We start from the raw sequence: 27,680 nt of genomic DNA on the forward strand, positions 1-27,680 counted from the left end.
ATTAATACTCAGCAAAACCAATTGTTTTTAGCCCATTTTTGGCACTGATTCACCACCCAGTCACAATGACTTTCAGAAAAGGATCTATGACATTGTATAAAGATCACTAGCCACACACACCAGAACTTCATTTTCCTCTTTGAACCAAATTCTGGAATTATGTGTAAAGAAACAACATCTTCATAACATCATGAAGATGTATTTGTGGGAAGTCCCCTGTGATAAACAAATTGGAGATGAAATTACATCAACTGGTCGTTGTTGTGTCTGCCAGAATAATATGATGAAAGTGCTCAGTACTTTCAGGAGAGGTGACAGTGATTGGGCGAGCAACCTGATGTATGTTTCAATGATGGTGAAAACATCAATAATGCTATTGCTCCAGTTTAAAAGTCAAAACTTTGTCAGTTTCTTGTTTCTGCAGGTTTTTGTACATATCTGCAGGGTCACACATGGTAATTCCTGTATCAACAGACATACATTTTTACTTTTTGTTTGGTAGACTATGTACAATATCTTGATTATAATGCTAGTTACTCTCCACAAGTCACATACCCAAAATATCAGTGTTCCCAACTCAAAAAAGAATGAATTGCTGTAGGTAAGTACCCCACTACTATCTGAACAAATTTTCCAGAAAAGTTTTTACAATTTGAGTAAAATATATATAAGACAATTTAGAAGATAATTACACACCAAAATGACAACTTGTGCAAAAATGAATTACCTGATGTCAGGGCATTAGTGCAAAGTGGGCATCCCCACTCTTTATCTCTTATGTTAAGTTCTCCACATTTCTTATGTACACCTTGTGATCCACAGTACTTGCACACAATTATTTCAAACACCCTGCAATAACAATTATATCATAAAAATTTCTACATAAATTATTAAATATTGGATGAACATTAGTACAAGGTTGGAAATTTCTAAGTGAAATACAAAACTGGTACGAGTAAAGTTAAATAATATGTAATAATCATACAGAGGATGCGTAAATTTATTTATCAGGTTCCACAGAACCATGAGAGCCAAACCTATTTGGTCATGGAACAAGTCAGTACATAGTTTACAGAACGGAGCTCACAAAATTTATAAACAAAAGAATTAAAAAACAAAAAAAAACTGTAAGAGAGTATATGAATAAATAATGTCACAGAGAAAATTTCTCAAGTAGTGTGAGAAACTCCTGTAAAAACTAGATGTGACCCGTACACAAATCTTTCAACTTGGATTTGAATACATTATGTGTAAAATTTCTAAGCAAAATGTACATGGAGACAGCGAAGCAGTACACATGGGAAGTACTGAACATTAATAGAAGAATATTTTGACATGGATGATGGATAATGCATATGAACCAAGAAAAATTTTGAATTCTGATGGCACTGGGGTCTTTTATAATTTATTTTTCTCAAAAACATAAGATGATTCTGTTCACGATGGAAAATGGATTGTATGAATAAAATGGAGAATGTACTCTATTCTTGGAATTTGGGACAACGTTCTCAGGTTTGTATGAATACAGCGAGTTGAACAATATACTTCCCCTGAGAATGTTCTCAGCTCGTGTAAAAGGGTAGGGAAGGTTGCTCAATGTGAAGAACATTCTCCAATTTTGTGTGAATAAAACATGAGAGGTTTCTCACAAGTGTTTTTCAAAATAAACTCTGTAGCACATTTCAAGCTGAGTTAGTTTTCTTGAGGTCAAGTTTTACCGAGACTTTTTTAGTAAAAATTGGATAATTTATGTTGCTTGGAAGGGAAAGGAGTATATACATAGGCCAAAGAAATACCGAATAGAAAGTCTGTAGAGGTTTTTACAGGTTTAAGAATCAAAACATTATTTCGCTGGCAAATCACTTCCTCCCAAAAGTCATGAAAGAAGAGAGCCTTTCAAACGAAGTGAAAATGAAGACATTTTTGTGCTATTTAGAAGATACAGATTCTGAGATTGGTAGAGGAGGAGACGTAGGTATACACTAGACAAACATGTCACTAATTTTCAAATGTTCATTACCCCATTACCCAAAAAGCACCTCTGGGGTCCAATTTCATAGAATCGTAGAAGAACTAGAAACAGTAAAGTTAATGCCACAATCGAAGAATCAGTTTCCAAGTGTTGTGGAGGCATCCATATACCAATCACGTAACCTGTTGTACACGGAGATGAATATATTAACCGAAAGGGCTTTCCTACGATCTCTATGATTATAGCAAAATGTTTACTAGTGTAGATGCTTCATGGCCTGGGTCTGTAAATGATGCTAGGACATGGAGAAAGTTTTAGGTATGCCAGATATTAAGAGAGAAACTGCATAATATTTTAATTTTAGGAGATGCAGAGTGTGACATTGCACCACAGTTAATGACACCATTCCAGAATTCACAAATGTATGATCAGAGGGCCTACAACAGTCTTCAGCACGGCAGAATTAAGCTGTTTTGGAAAATTCTGTGGAGGAGATGATTACTTCACTATATAACTACAGTGACAGTGACACTTCAAGCATCTGTCACAGCAAATAGAGTTATGTGACTGGAGGTTTTCCATTATCACCATAGAAATGGAGCACAAGTGGAGTCAGCTCCACAACTGTGAGCAGCTACATAACAAAATTATATTGTCATAAGTTTTAAAATTTTAATATGAAACCCATATGAGTAGCTAATTCCAAAATAAGTTCATCTCAGGAATTCAGTCTGCGTCACAAAATAAATATTGCTGCAATACTGAAGTATTGTTTTTCTTGTGTCACTTTTGTTCTTTGTCCCTACACCGGTTGGCCTATTTAAGATATGCTTCCTCACGGCATAAATGTTGTTTTTGTTATGTCGGAAAGTAGACAGTTCAGAAAAATAAGTAACAGGTTAATTACAAATCTGACGATCTGTTTCTCATACCAAAATTGCATGGGCAACAGCATAAATTTTTGATGTGTAGTTGGACCATTGCCCTTCACATTTAACCAAAATTATCTCCATTTAAAAATTCTAACAGAGTTCTGGTTTGGAGTAGATGAAAATATTATGTACTCTTAGGATTTTGTCCGCATTTTATTTATTTTTTTTTTTCGTCTAACTTCAACAACAAAAAGTTTTCCATCTCAAAAATTCAGTATCATCATCAGCAAATGCATTTTCGTTAACTGTCTGTAATTGTCTTAATAATTTGTTGCCACTTATAAAACTAAAATCTAAAAATAGTACAACTCTCCCAGAACACATTGATGTCAGTTCCATATTTGTACATTGAACAGTTTGCCTGTTTGCACAAGCTGAATGAAAAGTAGGAGCATGTGTGCGTTCTGTGCTGGATGTGGCACACAACACCACCAAGAAACCTCTCAAGAAGGAAGGGAGGTAGTGAGAAGGAACTCTCTCATCAGGGAATATGCTTTGAATTTTTTTATTCATAAAACTGGATAACTTTCTTCAAAAATGTTCTTTTGCTCTGAGAATCTCCTCCGGAGAATGTTGCCTTTATTCAAATGACCCTCTGTCATGGATGCAAATTAAAACAAAGAGCAAGTAATGGTCTGCAGTGTGTTAATAGTGACAGCAGTGATGCCATTAATAACAGGAAAATCTTTAACTACCAGAAGATATAAAAACATAAAAACACCACTGTGCACTTATGATTCGTAATCAGTGCCTGGATGGCTGCCGAAATTTGTACAACATTTCTTGTGTGGTTAAATGCCAAGATGGGTGCAGCAGGAAGAACAATTACTTTTATTATTGACAGTTGCCCTGCAAACCCTAAGGTAACAACATTCCTCAGGAAAATTGATGTTTTTGTTTCTTCTTGCAAACTATAAAAATCATCTGCAGCTTCTAGAGACCTGGACATAACTCATCATCTGAAAGCTAAATGAAGAATAGCTGTTGTGCTGAGTTCATTCTCATTTCCCAAAAGGAAGAACATAAAATGAATGTTTTACAGGCTATAATGCATGCATTTGCTGCTGCCTGGAATGCTGTAACCAAACAGATTATGTTGAACCAATATACAGACAAATGCTGGATGTGGATCATTATCAGCTGTGGGTCAAGATCAGTTGCTATAGAAGACAATGATAGTACAGGGTGGAGCGTGGTAAATTGCTTTCATAGAATTCACGTTGGTCGAATAGAGGGGAGAGTGGGCGTGGTTTATAGTGACCGATGGGAGGTTTGCATTCAATTGTTTTTTAGTTGTGATAATGCAGTGGACACATGAGGAACACTCATTTTGTGTTGAAGTGTATTTCTCGAATTCCCACTCGATCATTGCAGTGCATTCCCACTCGATCATTGCAGTGCAACATGCTTTTTGTTTGCTATTTGCAGTAACCCCACACGGATGTGTTCCTGGACGTCAATAAATTTTAAATTGGGTAAATGCATTCACAACAACAGGGAATGTTTCACGTGTATAAAGAGGACCTGAGAGAAGCATTAAACCACCACAAAATGTAGAACACGTTAGAGCAAAAGTATTGCGATCTCAGACATGCTCAGCTCAGAATCATGCACTTGTTCTTGGCATTTTAAGATGTTCTCTCCACCACATTCTTCATCATGAACTGAATTTTCACCTGTATAAAATGTGGGTGGTCCAGCAATTGTCAGTACAGAATTATATAACACGAAGAACATCTTGTGAAGACACGTTTGCAACCATACCCCATGACACAAATGTGTTATTTTCTGATGAGGCACATTTCACCTCAGTGCGTGTGTAAACATACAGGATATGTGGTACTGGAGTGACATGACCCCAGGCAAATTCACCAGAGACCCCTGCACTCAGACCGTGTAACTGCTTGGTATGCCATTATCATGAGCAGGCATCTTTGGCTCTTACTTTTTCCAGGACAATCGTCGTGCTATAACTGCAAATTTGGATTGTTACTTAACTATGCTGCAAGGGTTTTTCCAGCCAGCTTTCAAGGCAATGCAATTACAGGATACCTGGTTTCAACAAAACAGTGCCGGTGCACACACAGTGGGCATTACCATTAACTTTCTGAGGCAAATACTTCCTGGAAGGCTTATCTATCAGATGGGGTATATCAACTAGCCCACACGATCACTGGACGTAGCCCCATGTGATTTTTTTCTTTGGGGGTTACCCGAAGTCAAAGGTGTACTGCAAGAATACCAGAAGACAGGCCTGAAAGAGTGCATGAAAATTTCACATAACGACTGCATCAGTGTGTGGATTGTGAAGGCAGACATTTGCCAGACATATTGTTTAAACCATGTAATTAGAAACTAGCATTATTGTCCAATATGAGAGAAATAAAATTGTAAGTTCCTAAGTGTTCATTATTTATTTCATTCCCAAATCAGCAATTTACCAAGCTCCACCCTGTAAAACTAAGGCGGCAACAGTTTTTCTCAAAGTGGCAGCTTTCTTACTAATTCACTCGACTAAATTTAGATGACATACACAACTTATGAATAGTGAGAATGTCTTCTTCATTCTGGATGCTACCTTGAAATCTAAACACCATTTTAAGATAAATGCCGACTGTGTTAAGGAAAAGTGTGTAGCACAATTACACATCATTTTAGGATTAGCTAGGGCCAAGTCAGGTGTGTGTGTGTGTGTGTGTGTGTGTGTGTGTGTGTGTGTACGTGCGCGCGCGCGCGCATGCGCATACTGGAGCTAAACCCCTATTTAAGGAAGCCCACCATTTAAAAAAACTTCATTCCTAAGAGATTCATTAAAACAGGAGTTTTACTGTACATTTGTCCAAATGGAAAAAGTAACTGTTTTAGATGTAATAGATAAGACACAACAGAAACAGGATGAGGATACAAGGGGAAAAACAGTTAACAGATGTGGTAAATATAAGTTGTGCATGGACATATTGGATCAAGATGTGGGGCAGAAAGGTGTGTAACAGGCTACATTAGAATGTGAAAACCAAACAACACACATACTAACTGGCTTTCGGCACATTTCTTTGTCCATTATGTTGCTCAGTTTCACTTGAAATACAACTCATGTGTCAAACAGAATAAACTGAGAAATAATGCATAAGATTTTGTGTCGCAAGTGTATAAAGGATTAAATGTGATTTTAACAATATAAGGAGTTCTACTTCTTTTATCCTGTAAGATAGACACACTGTCTATCTTTTCACCTGAGAACCTAATCCACCACCAATACTCAGTATCATACATTATTACTGTGCTAAATCTGCTCATACAATAGCTCACAACACAATGAGCATAAAAAATATATGGACAGCTAATTGTTTCACTTTGGAGCCCTCTTTTTATATAGTGACAATTTTACTCAATCACAATATATAAAAACAAAGATGAGGTGACTTACCGAACAAAAGCGCTGGCAGGTCGAAAGACACACAAACAAACACAAACATACACACAAAATTCAAGCTTTCGCAACAAACTGTTGCCTCATCAGGAAAGAGGGAAGGAGAGGGGAAGACGAAAGGAAGTGGGTTTTAAGGGAGAGGGTAAGGAGTCATTCCAATCCCGGGAGCGGAAAGACTTACCTTAGGGGGAAAAAAGGACAGGTATACACTCGTACACACGCACATATCCATCCACACATACAGACACAAGCTGAATTTGGATATCTTGTGGAATCTTGTGATTGAGTAATATATATATGGAAAATTTGGATATCTTGTGGAATCTTGTGATTGAGTAAAATTGTCACTATATAAAAAGAGGGCTCCAAAGTGAAACAATTAGCTGTCCATATATTTTTTATGCTCATTGTGTTGTGAGCTATTGTATGAGCAGATTTAGCACAGTAATAATGTATGATACTGAGTATTGGTGGTGGATTAGGTTCTCAGGTGAAAAGATAGACAGTGTGTCTATCTTACAAATCTGTGTGTGTGTGTGTGTGTGTGTGTGTGTGTGTGTGTGTGTGTGTGTGTGTGTGTTTGTGTGGGCAAACTTTGATTTTGTAGTCATGCTTTCCACTGAAACATTTTGATCTTCTGTTTCATTTACTAGACATCATTCCAACATCAGGTAGGATGAAAAACAGGATATATAAGATACTATATTTTTTAAGTGTTAATGAATGTCGAAACAAGGCCCCCGGAGTAGACAACATTCCATTAGAACTACTGACAACCTTGGGAGAGCCAGTCCTGACAAAACTTTACCATCTGGTGAGCAAGCTGTATGAGACAGGTGAAATACCCTCAGACTTCAAGAAGAATATAATAATCCCAATCCCTTAGAAAGCAGGTGTTGACAGATGTGAAAATTACCGAACTATCTGTTTAATAAGTCACAGCTGCAAAATACTAACGCGAATTCTTTACAGACGAATGGAAAAACTGAAGAAGCCGACCTCGGGGAAGTTCAGTTTGGATTCCGTAGAAATGTTGGAACACCTGAGGCAATACTGGCCCTACGACTTATCTTAGAAGAAAGATTAAGGAAAGGCAAACCTACGTTTCTAGCATTTGTAAACTTAGATAAAGCTTTTGACAATGTTGATTGGCATACTCTCTTACAAATTCTGAAGGTGGCAGGGGTAAAATACAGAGAGCGAAAGGCTATTTACAATTTGTACAGAAACCAGATGGCAGTTATAAGAGTTGAGGGACATGAAAGGGAAGCAGTGGTTGGGAAGGGAGTGAGACAGGGTTGTAGCCATCCCCGATGTTATTCAATCTGTATATTGAGCAAGCAATAAAGGAAACGAAAGAAAAGTTCAGAGTAAGTATCAAAATCCATGTAGAAGAAATAAAAACTTTGAGGTTCGCCGATGACATTGTAATTCTGTCACAGACAGCAAAGGACTTGGAAGAGCAGTTGAACGGAATGGACAGTGTCTTGAAAGGAGGGTATAAGATGAACATCAACAAAAGCAAAACGAGGATAATGGAATGTAGTCGAATTAAGTCGGGTGATACTGAGGGAATTAGATTAGGAAATGACGCACTTAAAGTAGTAAAGGAGTTTTTTCTATTTGGGGAGCAAAATAACTGATGATGGTCGAAGTAGAGAGGATATAAAATGTAGACTGGCAATGGCAAGGAAAGCGTTTCTTAAGAAGAGAAATTTGTTAACATCGAGTATTGATTTAAGTGTCAGGAAGTCGTTTCTCAAAGTATTTGTATGGAGTGTAGACATGTATGGAAGTGAAACGTGGACGATAAATAGCTTAGACAAGAAGAGAATAGAAGCTTTCGAAATGTGGTGCTACAGAAGAATGCTGAAGATTAGATGGGTTGATCACATAACTAATGAGGAGGTATTGAACAGAATTGGGGAGAAGAGGAGCTTGTGGCACAACTTGACTAGAAGAAGGGATCAGTTGGTAGGACATGTTCTGAGACATCGAGGGATCACCAATTTAGTATTGGAGGGCAGCGTGGAGGGTAAAAATCGTAGAGAGAGACCAAGAGATGAATACACTAAACAGATTCAGAAGGATGTAGGTTGTAGTAGGTACTGGGAGATGAAGAAGCTTGCACAGGATAGAGTAGCATGGAGAGCTGCATCAAACCAGTCTCAAGACTGAAGACCACAACAACAACAATGAATGTGCACACAAAAACAGAAAAACTGAGAATTTCCGGTTCTCCAGAAAAATTGCCATTTTGTCAAGGAGGCAAATAAATCACACCAGGAACAAGAATGTATACCACAAATTTTAAATGATTTAGTATTCATTTTTCAAGTGACGCACAAGAGGCGTTATATCGGGTGATCAAAAAGTCGGTATAAATTTGGAAACTGAGTAAATTACGGAATAATGTAGACAGAGAGGTACAAATTGACACACATGCTTGGAATGACATAGGGTTTTATTAAAACCAAAAAAAATACAAAAATTCAAAGATAGTCCAACAGATGGCCCTTCATCTGATCAGAATAGCGATAATTAGCATAACAAAGTAATACAAAGCAAAGAAGATGATGTTTACAGGAAATGCTCAATATGTTCACCATCATTCCTCAACAATAGCTGTAGTCAAGGAACAATGTTGTGAACAGCACTGTAAAGCATGTCCGGAGTTATGGTGAGGCACTGGCGTTGGATGTTGTCTTTTAGCATCCCTAGAGATGTCGTTCGATCACGATACACTTGCGACTTCAGGTAACCCCAAAGCCAATAATCGCACGGACTGAGGTCTGGAGACCTGGGAGGCTAAGCATGACGAACGTGGCGGCTGAGCACACGATCATCACCAAACAACGCGCACAAGAGATCTTTCATGCGTCTAGCAATATGGGGTGGAGCGCCATCCTGCATAAACATCATACATTCCAGCAGGTGTTTATCAGCCAGGCTGGGGATGATGCGATTCTGTAACGTATTGGTGTACCTCTCACCCATCATGGTAGCAGTTACAAAACCAGAATCACGCATTTTCCCTTGAAGAAAAAGGCCTGATAACAGTAGATGTGGTAAATCCAACCCACACCGCGACTTTCTCGTCGTGCAATGGAGTTTCCACGACAGTTCTAGGATTTTTGATAGCCCAAATTCTGCAGTTGTGGGCTTTGACAGACCCTCGGAGCGTGAAATGAGATTCGTCGGTCCACAACACGTTACTCAACCAATCGTCATCTTCCGCCATCTTTTGAAATGCCCACACCGCAAATGCCCTCCGCTGCACTAAATCGCCAGGTAACAGTTCATGATGCTGATGGATTTTGTACGGATAGCATCGGAGGGTACGCCAAGTGCCAAGCTACAGTCTCCATTTCTTCCTGATCTGTCTCAGCAGCATTACGCCTTGTGCTCGGTCGGCCACTACAGGGTCTATCGTCTAAACAACCCATGGCTTCGAACTTCGAAATCATTCTCGCCACAGCTGCATTTGTCACCGGACCTTTACCCGTTCAAATCCCCTTCCTATGGCAATAGGATCGTAACGCTGAGCTAGCACATTCTCCATTCCGATAATACAGCTCCACTAAAAGCACCTTTTCAGGTAACATCAACATGCTGTGACTGCTGGCGCAACTGATTCTCTCTCTCATTACAGCTCCTTTTATACATGATTGTCATGTGCAGTCTCTGACGTTTTGCTGTCCAGCGCCATCTGTCGGACATTTTGTGAAACCCCCCCAATAAAACCCCATGTCATTCCAAGCATGTGTGTCAATTTTTACCTCTCCATCTACATTATTCCATGGTTTATTAAGTTTTCAAATTTATACTGACTATTTGATCACCCGGTATAATAAAAATCAAAGGTTAAATAAGAGCAAGCAGTCACCCTTATTTGACGTCTGATGCCCAATAAGTACGCAAACATTTAACAAAGTACACAAACACACACTTCTTTGAATGCCCACTTTTGGTACACTGAGTCACTTCAGTCTGCCAACAGGCTAGTCAGACACAGGGAAGAATCAAGACGGGTGTTCAGGGTACGCTCCAGTCCTTGGGGTGGGAAACTCCCCTATGGGTGGATGAATTAGCAACAATCAATGGCATGAGGATGCAGAATGCAATAGCCATAGACCATGTACCCTGGAACTGAAGAGTGCCACAATGATCTCTCCACTGGCAAAAAGTTCCAGATAGTCTCCCATTCGAACTGACAGCGGAAGACTGCCAGTGGAAAGATGAGCATGAGAAAATAGTGAATAACTATAAAAGGGCACCATCCTTCAAGTGAAAGTGAATAATGTCAGAAGTTAGAATGTTGTATGAAAACTAGAAAATCTGAAAAAAGAAACGCAAAGACTTTATGAAGATTTAATTGGCGACCAATGAAGCGAAACGGGAAGAAGGAAAGGATTTACAGTCAGTGAAATATAAAGTAGTATCAACACCAGAAGCAAGTTGTATAACTGGAGCAGGATTTTTTATGAATAGGAAGGTAGGGAAAGCCAGTGAGTTATTACAAACAGCTGAGTTATAGGATTATTGTCATCTGAAATGAAAGCAAACCAATGCCAACAACAACAGTTCAGGTATACATGACAACAACAAAACCAGATGAAGGGGTTGAGAAGCACACGAGGCAACTGAAAGTGTGAGTTCGTATATAAACAGAGATGAAAACCTAATGATCATAGGGGATTGGAATTTCATCATACAAGAAGGAATAGAAGACACAAGTTACAAGAGAATATGAGTTCAGTAGCAGGTGTGGTGTCACCGCCAGACACCACACTTGCTAGGTGGTAGCCTTTTAAATCGGCCATGGTCCATTAGTATACGTCGGACCCGCGTGTTGCCACTATCAGTGATTGCAGACCGAGCGCCACCACACAGCAGGTCTAGGGAGACTTACTAGCACTCGCCCCAGTTGTATAGCCGACGTTCATAGCTACAGTTCACTGACAACTACGCTCTCATTTGCCGAGACGATAGTTAGCATAGCCTTCAGCTACAATTGCTACGACCTAGCAAGGCGCCATAATCCTTTGCTATATATATTGTGGTTATAACATGTATCATCAAGAGCGATGTTCTACAAATGTGGATTAAAGTTAAGTATTCCAGAACCTACGTACTTTTCTTTATAGCATTCATTACGTATCCTGTTTCAGACCTCACGCCAGCCTGCGTGAGTTTAAACGCGTGCCTTTCGGTTACCCGTCACTGTGGACTGGCTGTCTTGTCAGTCCACAACAGCAGGAATGAGAGAAGAAAAGACTCCTTGAGCTGATTTCAGCTATTAATGGCAAATATACTGTTTAACCCTATTACAGTGTTTATTTTGCACATGTAATCAAGATGTTTCGGTCAAAAAAGACTCAGTTTTTTCTCTGTTTCTGTTAGGGATATTTTTACACATTTTTGAATTGAAATCATAAATAAATTTATAATTTTGATAGTTTAATGTATTAATCATTCTTCTTTTTCTTTAGCATTCGTTCCGCCTGGTGGCAGGGTCCTCTGTATGGATTCACTGTCTCCATTTTCTTTGATTATGGGCCATGTCTACAGGAAGATTTACAGTCTTCCAGTCACTGTGCAGCATGTTAGCCCATCACTGTCTTGGTCGCCCCTTGGGTCTCTTTCCCATGACTTTCACTTTGTAGGCTGCCTCTGCAATAGTATCGTCCTCCACATGCAGCACATGTCCAAACCATGTATTAATCATTCAAACTGCATAGTAGAACAGAACAACAAAACTAAAATCTAATATTAAAATGAAGTTTGCATCAATTTTACTGCCCTATGCCTAACTTTTACTTTTTTTTAATTTAGCACACTTCACTGAACATTTTTTTCCACATAGATGACATCTGACTCTCTTCTTACTCCTAGGATCATTTTCTTCTGATTTGGAGGGTGCAGATTAAAACAATGTTATTCTCTATACAGATTCTGTTGCAGCATTTCCTCTTGAAAGATGTCATCATCTATTCATTCCCCCATCTATCAGCTGCTTGCCAAGGGTTTCCCGAAACAGTCTTCTCTGCCATAAGGTGTTTCCTTTCCATTCATAAGAATTATTTGCAGGTATGTCATCTATATCTGAGAACAAAACAATAGGCCATCTGCTTATCTTTCTCCTTATATCTGAGAACAAAACAATAGACCATCTGCTTATCTTCCTCCTTACTATACAGCTCACCACCAATTTCTAGTGTGTCCACAGCTCCTTTTGTAGTGCTGTAGTCTAAAACAATGCAAGTTTTCTTTTGGTGCCATCACCAACCTTTGCTTCATGCTGCAAGATGCTTTGCACAAAAACACATCTGTTTTTCTTTGTGAAAGCAAATGCTGATATGTAATTAGGAATCCCCTTGATCTGCAATAGTTTTGTTGGAATGAAAAGCTTGTTTCTTCCTTTTTTTCCACAGAGCTCCAATCACTGTGATATTTCTCTTTGTCAGCATTTTTCATAGCTTGTAGGAGGTAAAAAAAGTTGTCACAGGTTACGTTGTGCCATTCCAAGCCATAAGACAAGTCAATTACAACTCTTAAGCCGTGGTTCTTTTCAGGAGTGCTACCTGGTTGTTTCTTGGTATATGGCTGAATATTCCATACATAACTTGTTTCACTGTCACCACGTAACAAAAACTTGATGCCGTACTTTGCTGACTTAATAGGCATGGAAAGAGCAGTTTCCCCTGAATGCAACAAGTTGCTCGTCTACTGTAACAAACATATTGGGATTGTGTAACCTACATAATATCTCTACCTGTTTCTCCCACAAATCCCTTATAGGTGCAAACTTATCTTGTTCACGTCTTCATAGTTTTATCTCATGATCATCCAATCGAATAACCCTTGATATATTTTTGAATATTTCTAGCGCCACTGCAGCTCTGAAAATTTGGCAAATTTTGTATTTATCTGACTAATTTCTGCTAGAAACAGCAGACATGCATGAGCATCCAGGTCAAGAAAAACATTTTTTTCCACTTATCTTGATATAAACACATTCTTTCAGCATTGGAATGGAGGAAGAAACAATTTGAAAGCTGAGTGTTCATTCACAATGCGAGAAGTTGCATACCTTGTTGGTACTGGAATCAGGTGAACTATATTACATATTACATGCCGTCCCAGATGAGGTACAGATTCTGTCTTCACGTGAGCTATTTTACATGCTGCATGCTGTCCCAGATGATGTACGGATTCTGACTTCCATTCAGTTGATTTATCCTTTGAAATCACAATTGCACTGATTACCATTTCCTGTTCTGGTGTATCATCTGTGTCTTCTTAGTAAAATAAAGAGCTCCATTTCAGAATATAACCTTCTTCCTCTGAAACTATTTCATCACTATCAGATATGTTGAGAAGTATATCTGCGGTTTCATCATCTTGCAAACAGGACATTATCTTGAGAAAGAAACCCCTACAAAATATATGAATTCTAAAGGGAGAAAACAAATGACCAGAGTAGACATGAATAACTTTATAAACTGATTTGGTTACAGCAAAAAGCAAACACTTGCTCTCGCATAATGAAGGTTACAATATGCAAAGTCTAAAAACACCCAAACAGCTTGAGAAGTACTAATTTCTGTGAACGCCAAATTATACCTACAAAATATTTTTTCCTGTCAGAATACACTTCAATAAGGAGCAAATAAAGTCAATGAATGGAATTTATTAAAACCAAATATTTTCAAAATTATAGACCATCAAGAATCCTCTAGTGTGAAATAGCCCCAAACACCTTGCGAAGGTTAATAATCACAAGAACAGGTGGTATGCTTCGAAAAGGCCTAGAGAGACAAGAAGGTGACAGCTGGATTACATCACAGTGGGACAGGAATTCCAAAATAAGATACTGCACTGTAAGCCATACCCAGGAGCACATATAGGCTCGTATCACAATTTAGTATTAATGAAGTTTAACAAAACTGCAAGGAAGAGTCAATGTGTAGACGTGGGATACTGAAGTACTGAGGAATGATTGTGTGTGCTAGAAATTCTACACAGCTATAGATACTGTATGAATATCACAGTAGGTAGTTCAGTTGAAAAGGAATGGACACCCCTGAAAAGGACAATCAAAGAAATTAGACAGACAATTGTAGGTACAAGGAAGGTATCTGCAAAGCAACCTTGGGTTACAGAAGTAATGCTTCAACTGATTGACAAAAGAAGGAAGTACCAAAACGTTCATGAAAAGACAAGACTACAGTAATATCAGTTGCTTAGGAAGTGTACACAAGATTAACTGAATTGGATGCTGGAAAACTGTTAAGAAATCTAAAAGGAAATGAATGTCAGGAGAACAGATTCAGTATGCAGAAAAGTCAAAACCACCACAGGTGAAATTAAAAGCAAAGGCATCAACACTAAAATTGCAATGGAAACCCCTGTTTACCACAGAAGAGAGATCTGACAGGTGGAAAGAGTACACTGAAGGCCTCTATGAGAAGAGGAACTGTCTGCTGATGTGATAGAAAAAAATGGGTGTCAACTTGCAAGACATAGGAAACCCATTATTCAATGTAGAATTTGACAGAGCATTGGAAGACTTTTGAACAGACAAGTTAGAAGGTATAGATAAGATTCCTTAATCATTTCCGAAATCACTGGGAGGAAGTGGCACCAAAATGAGATTTCAAATAGTTGTGTAGGCTGGTTCAAATGGCTCTGAGCACTATGGGACTCAACTGCTGAGGTCATTAGTCCCCTAGAACTTAGAACTAGTTAAACCTAACTAACCTAAGGACATCACAAACATCCATGCCCGAGGCAGGATTCGATCCTGCGACGGTAGCGGTCGTGCGGTTCCAGACTGCAGCGCCTTTAACCACACAGCCACTTCGGCCGGCAGTTGTGTAGGGCCTATGAAACTGGAGATATACTATCAGACTTTTGGAATAATATCATCCACATAGTCTTGAAGATAGCAATGGCACTTAAATGTGAGGACTATTGAACAATCAGTTTTACAGCTCAGGCATCAAAGTTGCTGATGAGAAGAATTGAAAAGAAAATTGAGACACTGTTAGATGAGAACCAGTTGCGATTTAGGAAAGGTAAAAGTGCCAGACAGGCAATTCTGATGTAAAGTTTGTTACTGGAAGCAAGATCTACAAGAAACTAACAGACTTTTATACAAGATTTGTTAACCTAGAAATAGCATTCAACACTGTAAAATGATGCAACATGTTTGAAATTCACAGAAAAATACAGGGTGTATATAAAGTCTGGGAACACTTTCAATTATTTATTGCACAAGAACTAAACATTTTAAAGATGTCATACATATTTACATATTGCATTTTGAAGAGAAACTCCCCCCTCCCGTGTTCTCTCCCGGAGCTCTGCTACATCACGTGGTACAGGCAGGCAGTACATACACCAGATCTTTAATGTGTCCCCACACAAAAAAGTCACACGGAATGAGATCTGGTGATTGGGAAGGCCATTTCATGGGACAGCAGTCCCCTTCTGTAGTATGGCTGATCCACTGATGCGACAGCTCCGTGTTCAGGTACCCACGAATTTCATGACAAAAATGGGGTGGAGCCCCATCTGGCTGAAAGATGAACAGAGAGTCTGATTGCATTTGAGGCATCGGCCATTGCTGCAACATATCCAAGTAGGAATATCCACTGACAGTGCTCTCGGCAAAGAAAAATGGCCCGCTTCTCTTTGCCAGGCACAAGCAATCCGTCATAACGAATTTGTTGTGCCAGTGGTAAATAGCCTTCCTTGTTAGTGGCTTCTTACTGTACTTGGCTCTAAACATCCATTGAACAGCTGTAGCACACTTGTTTTTTAACTCCAACACACAGAAAGCTCACTCCGCACCTGAACCCGCCATATTTGCTACTCGCACTGACTATCGGCAAATTACCAAACCACGCTGTGGTGGTATACATGAAAGAAACTTTCAAAGTTTCTCTTCAAAATAACATATTTATGATACCTGTACAATGTTTGGTTCTTGTGCAATAAATAACTGAAAGTGTTCCCAGACTTCATGTACACCCTGTGTGTATATGCTATACAAAAAGCTGGCTGATGCAGCTTTATTATGAGAAAAAGATAATTACATCGAGCAACAAAATAAAAACTGTATGGGATATAGTGAAGACAGAGACACATGGGGCCAAAAAGCAAGATGAACATATAGCTCTAAAAATAAATGAGGCCTTGGTAACAAGTGCATGTAGTGTTGCAAACCCCTTAAACAAGTACTTCATTTATGTTACTAACAGCTTGGGGTTATTAGGTTCAGTAAACAGTGCAATGGAGTATCAGAGACCACACTTTACAAACAACTTCAGTAAAATGGAAATGGCACTCCTATCTCCCAAGGAAGTAGCATCCATGATAATATCCTTAAAATTAAGTACTCTAGTGGGTATGATAACATATTAATGAAGTTAACCAAAGAGTGCTCATGTGAGTTGAGTTCTATCTTAAGTAATTTGTGTAATCAGTCTCTAATCAGTGGAACATTTCCACACTGGCTAAAATATGCTTAAGTTAAGCCTCTTCACAAAAGGGGGGATAAAGAGGTACCATCAAACTATCGACCAATTTCACTTTTGCCGACTTTCTCAAAAATATCTGAAAAGATTGTGTTCAAGTGTCTCCTTAAGTATCTGAGTGCAAATAATAAACTGTTCAAGTCACAGTTTGGATTTCTTAAGGGTTCTGATACAGAGAAAGCTATTTACACTTACAGTGAGAATTTACTTAATTCTTTAGATAATAAATTAGAGGCTACTACCATTTTCTGTGACCTGTCAAAAGCCTTTGACTAAGTGAACCACAGCATTCTCTGAAGCAAATCAGAATATTATGGTGTCATTGGCAATGCTGCAAAATGGTTTGAGTATTATGTAACTAACAGGAAACAAAGGCTGTCATCGTGAAATGCCTGTGCAGTAAAAAGTCAGTCTTCATCTGAGTAGGAATTAATTACATGTCGGTCGTGTTCCAACAGGTTCCATCTTGGCTCAATTGCTTTTTCTTGAGTACATTAATAACCTCTCATCTGTGTACATTGCCAGATGCTAAATTTGTTTCGTTTGCAGATGATACACACATTGCGGTAAGTAGCAAGTCAAGTACAGATTTAGAAATAGCTGGTAATCAAATTTTCATTGACATTAATAAATGGTTTAAAGCTAATTCACTGTCATTAAACTTTGAAAAGACCCACTATACACAGTTCAGAGCCTACAACAGATTTCCTTCCAGCATGTGTATAATATATGAAGACATGCAGATCGAAGAGGTACACAGCATTAAATTTCTGGGATTGCAACTCGATAATAAATTCAGTTGGGAAGAGCCTACCACAGAATTTCTTAAGTACCTAAACAAGTCTGTATTCGCAGTAAGAATGATGTTGGATGTGGGAGATATAAAAATAAAAAAAACTTGCATACTTTCGTTCTATTATGTCAAACGGGATTATATTCTGGGGTAACTCATCAAACCAAGCAAAAGTTTTTAGCGTACAAAAGCATGCAATACGAATCACTTGTGTTGTAAATTCAAGATCATGTAGAAACCTGTTCAAAGAACTTTGTATTCTAACCACTGCTTCTCAGTATATTTATTCCTTAATGAAATTTGTTGCAAGTAATATATCTCTATTTCCAGCCAACATCTCAATACATAGTATCAATACTAGGAATAAGCACAATATACATAAAGACCTTGGTCCAAAAAGAGGTCCAATATTCAGGAACACACATTTTCAATAAATTGCCAGCAGCAACTATTAAAAACTTGGTTTCAGATAAAGCACGGTTTAAAGAGAGTTCAAAAGACTTTTTGATAGGCAACTCCTTCTACACTTCAGATGAATATCTTAACAGAGATTGTTAGGCCAGCTTAAGTAAAGATGTCTGTTAGGTTTCAGTTTTGACAGCACTTGGTCACAACAGTCGAGATTAGGTAGTCTGTGTATGATAAATTGATTAATAGCGCATAACTATGTTTCATTCTGACGGCTTATTAATTCTGTAAATATTAGCTGTTCCTGTTTACTGTACTGTATTCACCTATTTTGACAATCTTCTGACAAATGATCAGGGTAGTAAGTATTATATTCAAATATTTTGTGTTTATATGTAATACTTTCTGACATATTCCACACCCACGAGAATCTCTCCATTTTTTTGGGTCTATGAAATGAAAACTGAATCCAAACTACTCTAATCTATGTTAGCTTACAATGGCTTGCGTGTTTCTTGAGTGCACTGTGACTTGCTATTCAGTTAGTGTGTGACAGTCCAAGCAGTAGGTCATGAGCGGATGATGGTATTTATCAATACAGAAAAAGCAAACATGCTCATGGTGTATGAAGAGCATACGAAGAATGTAGTTCATTCTTGTATGGTTTATGCAGCAAGATATCCCAACACTTGCCAACCATCTAGGCAATTATTTATCAATCTTTTCAACCAGTTATGTGAAAGTGGTAGTGTATCACCAAGACAATGTAACACAAACAAGTGATGACAGTACAGGGGGAATTAATGTTCTTGCTGCTACAGCAGTTGATCAGCACATTAGTTCCGGCACCATCACACAGCAAGTGGGATGAGTCAGGCAAGTGTACTACTGGTAGACATTCTCTATTAACACAGATTCCATACCTATAATATCTCTCTCCATCAAGAGCTGCAAGGAAATGATTATGAGAATCAAGTTAACTCTGTACATGGGCACTGAGACAGGATACTCCAGATGTACCATATATCGTGTTTAGTGATGAAGTCATATTTACCACTCATAGCCATGTAAACCGCCGAAACATGCACCCCTGGTCTATTGACAATCCCGATTAACTGCATCAGGTGGAACATCAGTGTCCATGGAGTGTAAACATGTGGTGTGGGACAGTGAATCATCAGCTCTTAGGCCCCTTTGTCAAACACAGAACACTGAATGCGCATGAGTACTCACACTCCTAACAAGCCATCTTCCACGGATGCTAGAAGATGTTCCTCTACACAGTAGGAGGAACTTGTACCAACACAATGGCTCCCCAGCCCATAGTGCATGGAATATTACATAATGTCTTCACAAATTGTCTCCAAATTGTTGGACTGGACACAGAAGACCTATACCTTGTCTGGCCCATTCCCCGGATTTTACAATTCTAGACTTTTTTCTGTGGGGAAAGCTAAAAGACTCTGTCTACAAGGACATACCACGTACTCCCGATGACATACACTATTGGCAATTAAAATTGCTACACCACAAAGGTGACGTGCTACAGATGCGAAATTTAACCAACAGGAAGAAGATGCTGTGATATGCAAATGATTAGCTTTTCAGAGCATTCACACAAGGTTGGCGCTGGTGGTGACACCTACAAAGTGCTGACATGAGGAAAGTTTCCAACTAATTTCTCATACACAAACAGCAGTTGACTGGCGCTGCCTGGTGAAACGTTGTTGTGATGCCTTGTGTAAGTAGGGGAAATGCATACCATCACTTTCCCGACTTTGATAAAGGTCGGATTGTAGCCTATCGTGATTGCGGTTTATCTATTGCGATATTGCTGCTCACGTTGGTCGAGATCCAATGACTGTTAGCAGAATAAGGAATCGGTGGGTTCAGGAGGGTAATACGGAACACTGTGCTGGATCCCAATGGCCTCGTATCACTAGCACTCGAGATGACAGACATCTTATCCGCATGGCTGTAACGGATCGTGCAGCCACGTCTCAATCCCTGAGTCAACAGATAGGGACGTTTGCAAGACAACAACCATTGCACGAACAGTTCGAAGACGTTTGCAACTGCATGGACTATCAGCTTGGAGACCATGGCTGCGGTGACCCTTGACGCTGCATCACAGACAAGAGCGCCTGCGATGGTGTACTCAACGACGAACGTGGGTGCACGAATGGCAAACGTCATTTTTTTCAGATGAATCCTGGTCTGTTTACAGCATTATGATGGTCACATCCGTGTTTGGCGACATCGCGGAGAACGTACATTGCAAGCGTGTATTCATCATCACCATACTGGTGTACCGCCCGGCGTAATGGTATGGGGTGCCATTGGTTACACGTCTCGGTCACCTCTTGTTCTCATTGACGCCACTTTGAACAGTGGACGTTACATTTCAGATGTGTTACAACCCGTGGCTCTACCCTTTATTCGATCCCTGCGAAACCCTACATTTCAGCAGGATAATGCACGACCGCATGTTGCAGGTCCTGTACGGACCTTTCTGGATACAGAAAATGTTCGACTGCTGCCCTGGAAAGCACATTCTCCAGATCTCTCACCAATTGAAAACGTCTGGTGAATGGTGGGCGAGCAACTGGCTCGTCACAATACACCAGTCACTACTCTTGATGAACTGTGGTATCGTGTTGAAGCTGCATGGGTAGCTGTACTTGTACATGCCATCCAAGCTCTGTTTGAGTCAATGCCCAGGCATATCAAGGCCACTATTACGGCCAAACGTGGTTGTTCTGGGTACTGATTTCTCAGGATCTATGCACCCAAATTGTGTGAAAATGTAATCATGTGGCAGTTCGAGTATAATATATTTGTCCAATGAATACCCATTTATCATCTGCATTTCTTCTTGGTGCAGCAATTTTAATGGCCAGTAGTGTATTAGTGCAGCCTGCCTGGACGTCTCCAGGTGAAATCTTAACATATTCAGCAGTAATTCCATGCCAGACTGGAAACATGTATTGCCGCTGCCTGTGGTCATTTCAAACACAATCTGTGATGGTCAATTGTCTCGTTACTAGTCAGAATGCACATAACTAGTGTATGTACTTGTGTTGTTCTTTAGTGAGTGCTACCACACACATAGCTACAAACTTAAACATAGGAATATTAAGAATATGTTACACAGTACATAGTTATTTTATTTTTGATTGCTTATTTCAGTTTACTTCAGACCACCCATGGGTAATAAAAACCTATATAACTGCGTTTTCCACAATTGCAATACCTATTCATTCTGAAATGTTCTATTACAGTATAACACACATTATACTAAACATGTCCTCTGTTGTGCAATGTAAACATGAAACACACAACATTTCATTCTGATCACAGACAATACGGGTATATCAAGTTTTGTTTTGAGGTGCACAAGTTTGATCAGAGGTGGAGAGTTGAAAATTAATTGGAGGACTAACTGACAACATGATTAATGCTGATATACCCCAAGTGAGCACTAGCAGGCAAAACAGTTATTTCTTCCAACAGAACACAGGCCCTCGGTATACCAGTCTGGATAATAAGAAACGGTTCATGTACAATCATCCAAGACAGTTAAAGAAATCTCCATAATCTCACAATCTAAACACAATTGAAAACCTGTTTAGTATATTAGAAAGACACATTGCAAGCCATCACATTGCAAATGAAAGTGTTCAGCAGTGAAGACCACAATTATAGACTCAGTGAACTGACACTTCTTGTACAAAAGAAATACAAAATTGCTTACAACATTGGTTTTAACTGTGCTTGTTGTTTACAGTGAATAAATATCTTATCACCTCCAAATTTCAGCCTTCTCTCTATATTCTCTAGTTTCCATGCAGCTTCATGAGCCAAATCTACTCAGTTATGGGTCAAATTACGACATAATTCACAGAATAATGATTAACATTAAAAGAATTAAAACAAAAAAAGGTTTTTCATTACACACCAAAATCAACACCACGTGAATTCCACCAATGGCAGTCCCGAGCTTGGGGCTTCACCTTGCAAGTGACACAGCAGGAAGAGGAGGATGAACACTGTGTGGCAAAAAGACCCTTGGGTCATCTGGCTCCAGACAACAGCACGCAGTAAGCTCCAGCCTTGGGTTACAGGTGATACCGTGTCAACAGTTTCGGAGGCAGAAGAAGAATACCAATCCCCAAAAACTGTTCAAGAAACACATTTTTTTATGTGAATGTAACAGAAATAAAGTGTAGAATTTTTAACGGCAAACCAGAGATCAAAATTATGAAAGCTATCACCTCCTATGTTGATAAAAAAAATTATGGATAATGTAACAGAACTCAGATTTAATTCAGAAAGGATCTCTCTTCCAACCATTAGACACAAAAATAAAAGGTACACTTTCATTAACATTCATGCTCCAATAAATGTTGTGGTGGTGGTGGTGGTGGTGGTGCTGCTGCTGCTGCTGGTGGTGGTGGTGCTGGATTGGACATGTAATTCAGGGAAAACCCAGAAAACCTAAACCATGAAGACTGGAGCTTTCTTTCTCCTGAATACAAGGGCACTCTGTATAAAACAGTGCTGCCTCATTTGATTGATCCCTGATGTACAGTACTGATGACAAGAATAACACAAAAACTAAGAATTCTGGAACGTTCTGAAAAACGAATTATCAAATATATCAATATTTTAATATTACTAGGTGATCTGAATGCACAAATGAGCACAGAAAATATCAATATTGGTGAATCTAACTGGATGATGTGGCTATATCTCAAAGAAATAGGAGCAAATTTATTACGATGCTAAAGTAATGACGCATGGTAAATTTGACTTAGATCAATATTCCTTTAAAATTAAATCCAAATTTCTGCCTTACAAATTAGAAAGAAGAATGAAGTTGCTAAGGAAATATAACACAGTGCCATTCAAGAAAGACTGTGAAAATTTCAAGACAAAATGAAAAAAATTCAACACAGTGACTGGCAAAAACTAAATAAAGAAATAAACAATGCAACAAATAAAAATTTGAGTAGCACAAAACTATGAAAAAGGCATGGTGAGAAAAGAAGAAAACAGAAGGTACAAGTGCATGGAAAATGTGGAAATGCTCTGGAAAGATTGAACACTGAACTTTCATGCACTGAAGTGCCAAAGAAACTAGTATAGGCATGCGTATTCAAATACAGAGATATGTAAACAGGCAGAATACAGAGCTGTGGACGGCAATGACTATACAGGATGGTCCATTGATCGTGACCAGGCCAAATATCTCACGAAATAAGCATCAAACGAAAAAACTACAAAGAACAAAACTTATCTAGCTTGAAGGAGGAAACCAGATGGCACTACGGTTGGCCCGCTAGATGGCACTGCCATACATCTACATCTACATTTATACTACGCAAGCCACCCAACGGTGTGTGGCGGAGGGCACTTTACGTGCCACTGTCATTACATGCGAGTCAAATGGATATCAACTGTGTTTTTTTAAATAGGAACTCCCATTTTTTATTACATATTCGTGTAGTACGTAAAGAAACATGAATGTTTTAGTTAAATCACTTTTTTCGCTTTGTGATAGATGGCACTGTAATAGTCACAAGCATATGGTTCACAATTTTCGACAAACAGTTGGTAACAGGCAGGTTTTTTAAATTAAAATACAGAACGTAGGTACGTTTCAACATTTTATTTCGGTTGATACATGTACCTTTGTGAACTTATCATTTCTGAGAATGCATGCTTTTACAGCGTGATTACCTGTAATTACCACATTAATGCAATAAATGCTCAAAATTATGCCCGTCAACCTCAATGCATTTGACAATACGTGTAATGACATTCCTCTCAACAGCGAGTAGTTCACCTTCCATAATGTTCGCACATGCATTGACAATGCGCTGACACATGTTGTCAGGCGTTGTCGGTCGATCACGATAGCAAATATCCTTCAACTTTCCCCACAGAAAGAAATCAGGGGACGTCAGATCCGGTGAACATGCGGGCCACGGTATGGTACTTCGATGACCAATCCACCTGTCATGAAATATGCTATTCAATACCGCTTCAACTGCACCGAACATCCATCATGTTGGAAGTACATCGCCATCCTGTCATGCAGTGAAACATCATGTAGCAACATCGGTAGAACATTATGTAGGAAATCAGCATACATTGCAACACTTAGATTGCTTTCAATAAAATGGGGGCCAATTATCCTTCCTTCAATAATGCCGCACCGAACATTAACCCCCAAGGTCGCTGATGTTCCACTTGTCGCAGCCATCGTGGAATTTCCGTTGCCCAATAGTGCATATTATGCCGGTTTACGTTACCGCTGTTGGTGAATGACGCTTTGTGGCTAAATCTGTCATCGTCCCGTAATTTCTCTTATGCCCAGTGGCAGAACTGTACGTGACGTTCAAAGTCGTCACCACGCAATTCCTGGTGCATAGAAATATGGTATGTGCAATCGATGTTGATGTAGCATTCTCAACACCAGCGTTTTTTATATTCCCAATTCTCGCGCAATTTGTCTGCTACTGATGTGCGGATTAGCCGCGACAGCAGCTAAAACACCTACTTGGGCATCATCATTTGTTGTAGGTCATGGTTGACGTTTCACATATGGCTGAACACTTCCTGTTTCCTTAAATAATGTAACTATGTAGCGAACGGTCCGAACACTTGGATGATGTCGCCCAGGATACCGAGCAGCGTACACAGCACATGCCCATTAGGGATTTTGATCACAATAACCATACATCAACACGATATCGACCTTTTCCGCAGTTGGTAAATGGTCCATTTTAACATGGGTAATGTATCACGAAGCAAATACTGTCCGCACTGGCGGAATGTTACGTGATACCACGTACATATACATTTGTGACTATTGAAGCACCACCTATCACAAAGCAAAAAAAGGAGTCCAACCAAAACATTCATATTTCTTTACGTACTACATGAATACTTAATGAAAAATGGGGGTTCCTATTTAAAAAAAAACCGAGTTGATATCCATTTGACCTATGGCAGCGCCATCTAGTGGGCCAACCATAGCGCCATCTGGTTTCCCCCTTCAAGCTAGACGAGTTTTGTTCTTTGTAGTTTTTCCGTTTCATGCTTACTTCATGAGATATTTGGCCCGGTCACTATCAATGGACCACTCTGTATAAGACAACGAGTGTCTGGCGCTGTTATTAGATCGGTCACTGCTGCTAAAATGGCAGTTATTCAGATTTAAGTGAGTTTCAACGTGGTGTTATAGTCGGTGCACAAGCAATGGGACACAGCATCTCCGAGGTAGGAATGAAATGTTGATTTTCCTGTAAGACCATTTCACGAGTGTACTGTATCAGGAATCTGGTAAAACGTCAAACCTCTGACATTTCTGCAGCCAGAACAAGATCCTGCAAAAATGGGACCAAAGACAACTGAAGAGAATCGTTCAACGTGACAGAAGTGCAACCCATCTGCAAATTGTTGCAGATTTGAATGCTGGGACATCAACAAGTGTCAGCGTGTGAAACATTCAACGAAACATCATTGATATGGGCTTTCAGAGCCGAAGGCCCAGTCACGTACCCTTGATGACTGTATGACACAAAGCTTTACGCCTCGCCTGGACCTGTCAACACTGAAATTGGACTGTTGATGACTGGAAACATGTTGTCTGGTCAGACAAGTCTCGTTTTAAATTGTATTGAGTGGATGGACATGCATGTGCTTGGAGACAACCTCATGAATCCATGGACTCTGCACATCAGCAGGGGACTGTTCAAGCCAGTGGGGCATTTGCAGATAGAGTGATAAGGAACCCCTTATATGTCTATATATGACTCTGACAGGTGACACATACATAGGCATCCGGTCTGATCACCTGCATCCACTCGTGTCCATTGTGCATTTTAATGGACTTGGGCAATTCCAGAAGGACAATGCGACACCCCACACATCCAGAATTGCTACAGGGTGGCGACAGGAATACTCTTCTGAGTTTAAACACTTCCACTGGCGACCAAACTCACCAGTCATGAACATTATTGCACAAATCTGAGATGCATTGCAATATGCTGTTCACAAGAGATCTCCACCCCCTTGTACTCTTATGGATTTATGGACAGCCCTGCAGGATTCATGGTGTCAGTTCCCTCCCTGCACTACTTCAGACATCAGTCGAGACCATGCCATGTCGTGCTGCAGCACTTCTGCATGCTCATGGAGGCCCTACACGATATTAGGCAAGTGTACCAGTTTCTTTGGCTCTTCAGTGTAAAACAAAGAAGAGTAAGAGCAGGGAATGTAAATAGAGCTAATAGAAGCTTAGAGCCCAGATATTCTATTAAAACTGGGTGTAAATTAAAAGGATATGAAGCACCAAAGGACTTGTTTTAGAGAAATAAATGGCAGAACCGGTTTAAGGAGCACAGTGAAAACTATGAAATACTTGCCAAAGATTTTTATTAGTTTCTATAACTCCCACAACCAAATCATTAAAATTTCAAGATATTCATCAAAATATAGAAAAAAATGTACCTCCCACACTTGATAAAATGAAGGAAGTGAGTGAAACTCAAAAAGAGAAGATACTATAAATATCGAGCTTTAAAGTGACTCAAACCAAAAATCATAAAAGCTCTACACTTAATTTCTGCAGATGTCTTGGAAACAGGAAAGATTCCTCAAGAATGGAAAGTGATAGTAATTCACCCTTCACGCAAGGAAGGCGACAAATGAGACACCAATAACTATAGAGGTACAGGGGAATGAACAAAGTATGCAAACACCAAATGCACAACACATTACCATGCATATTACAGTGTAGGCAAAACGGCATTCAAAACAGCTTACAGTCATCTCAGAATGTACAAATGCAGTTCTTTTATGGTTTTCAAGCAGATCTTATACCACTCTTCCTGCAAAATAGTGGCACATTCAGATAAGGGTGGAAAGTGATCATGCACCCTTCTCTCTAAAGTACACCATAAACTCAATAATGTTGAGATCTGGTGACTATGGTTGGTTGGTTGGTTGGTTGTTTGAGGTTAAAGGGACCAAACAGCAAGGTCATCAGTCCCTTGTTTCAAAGAGACTCCATTCTGCTAACGGGACATCTCAGAAAAGTCAGAACAATAAAACGGAAAAAGGGGAACGTAAAAGGGCAGTCACGTTGTCAATAGTAAAAACAAATGAGGGAAGTTGGCAAGAGAACGAACCCAACACTATGCTGAAGCAGCATAGGCAAGACCACCTGTGACTTAAAAGGTACAACTGCTATAATGCAGAAAGTACATATGGGAATAGAAAAACTAACCAAGCCTTAAAAAGAAGAGGAAAAACAGAGTAAAAGGGAAAGAAAAGAGGATTCCGGTCAGGGAGGTGAATCGGGAATCTCTGAACACTGCCTACAGTGGGAGACACCCAAACACTCACCGCCCTGCCCCAACACCAGAGGGAGATTAAAAACTTTAAAACTGAGAATAAAAACCACTCTCCCGGAGGAAATCTAGAACCAGAGAGACCATCCGGGAATCGTCAGCCAACATCAAAGGTAAAGTGTGGGGGAGTCTGTACTTAGCACGCAAAGCCAAAAGAAGGGGGCATTCAACCAAAATGT

The 27,680-nt window shown here is 39.4% G+C and overlaps 1 protein-coding gene across 1 annotated transcript in view; it reads right to left on the reverse strand.

The window, feature by feature from the left end:
- LOC126471136 (uncharacterized) overlaps positions 1 to 27,680 on the reverse strand; it is a 260,530-nt gene that overhangs the window by 100,459 nt on the left and 132,391 nt on the right. The window contains exon 8 of the mRNA XM_050099226.1: positions 728 to 849. Coding sequence (XP_049955183.1) covers positions 728 to 849 — 122 coding nt within the window. The remainder of the gene's footprint in view (positions 1 to 727; positions 850 to 27,680) is intronic.

This window comes from Schistocerca serialis, chromosome 3, assembly GCF_023864345.2.
Source record: "Schistocerca serialis cubense isolate TAMUIC-IGC-003099 chromosome 3, iqSchSeri2.2, whole genome shotgun sequence".
In the NCBI taxonomy this organism is placed as follows: Eukaryota; Metazoa; Arthropoda; class Insecta; order Orthoptera; family Acrididae; genus Schistocerca; species Schistocerca serialis.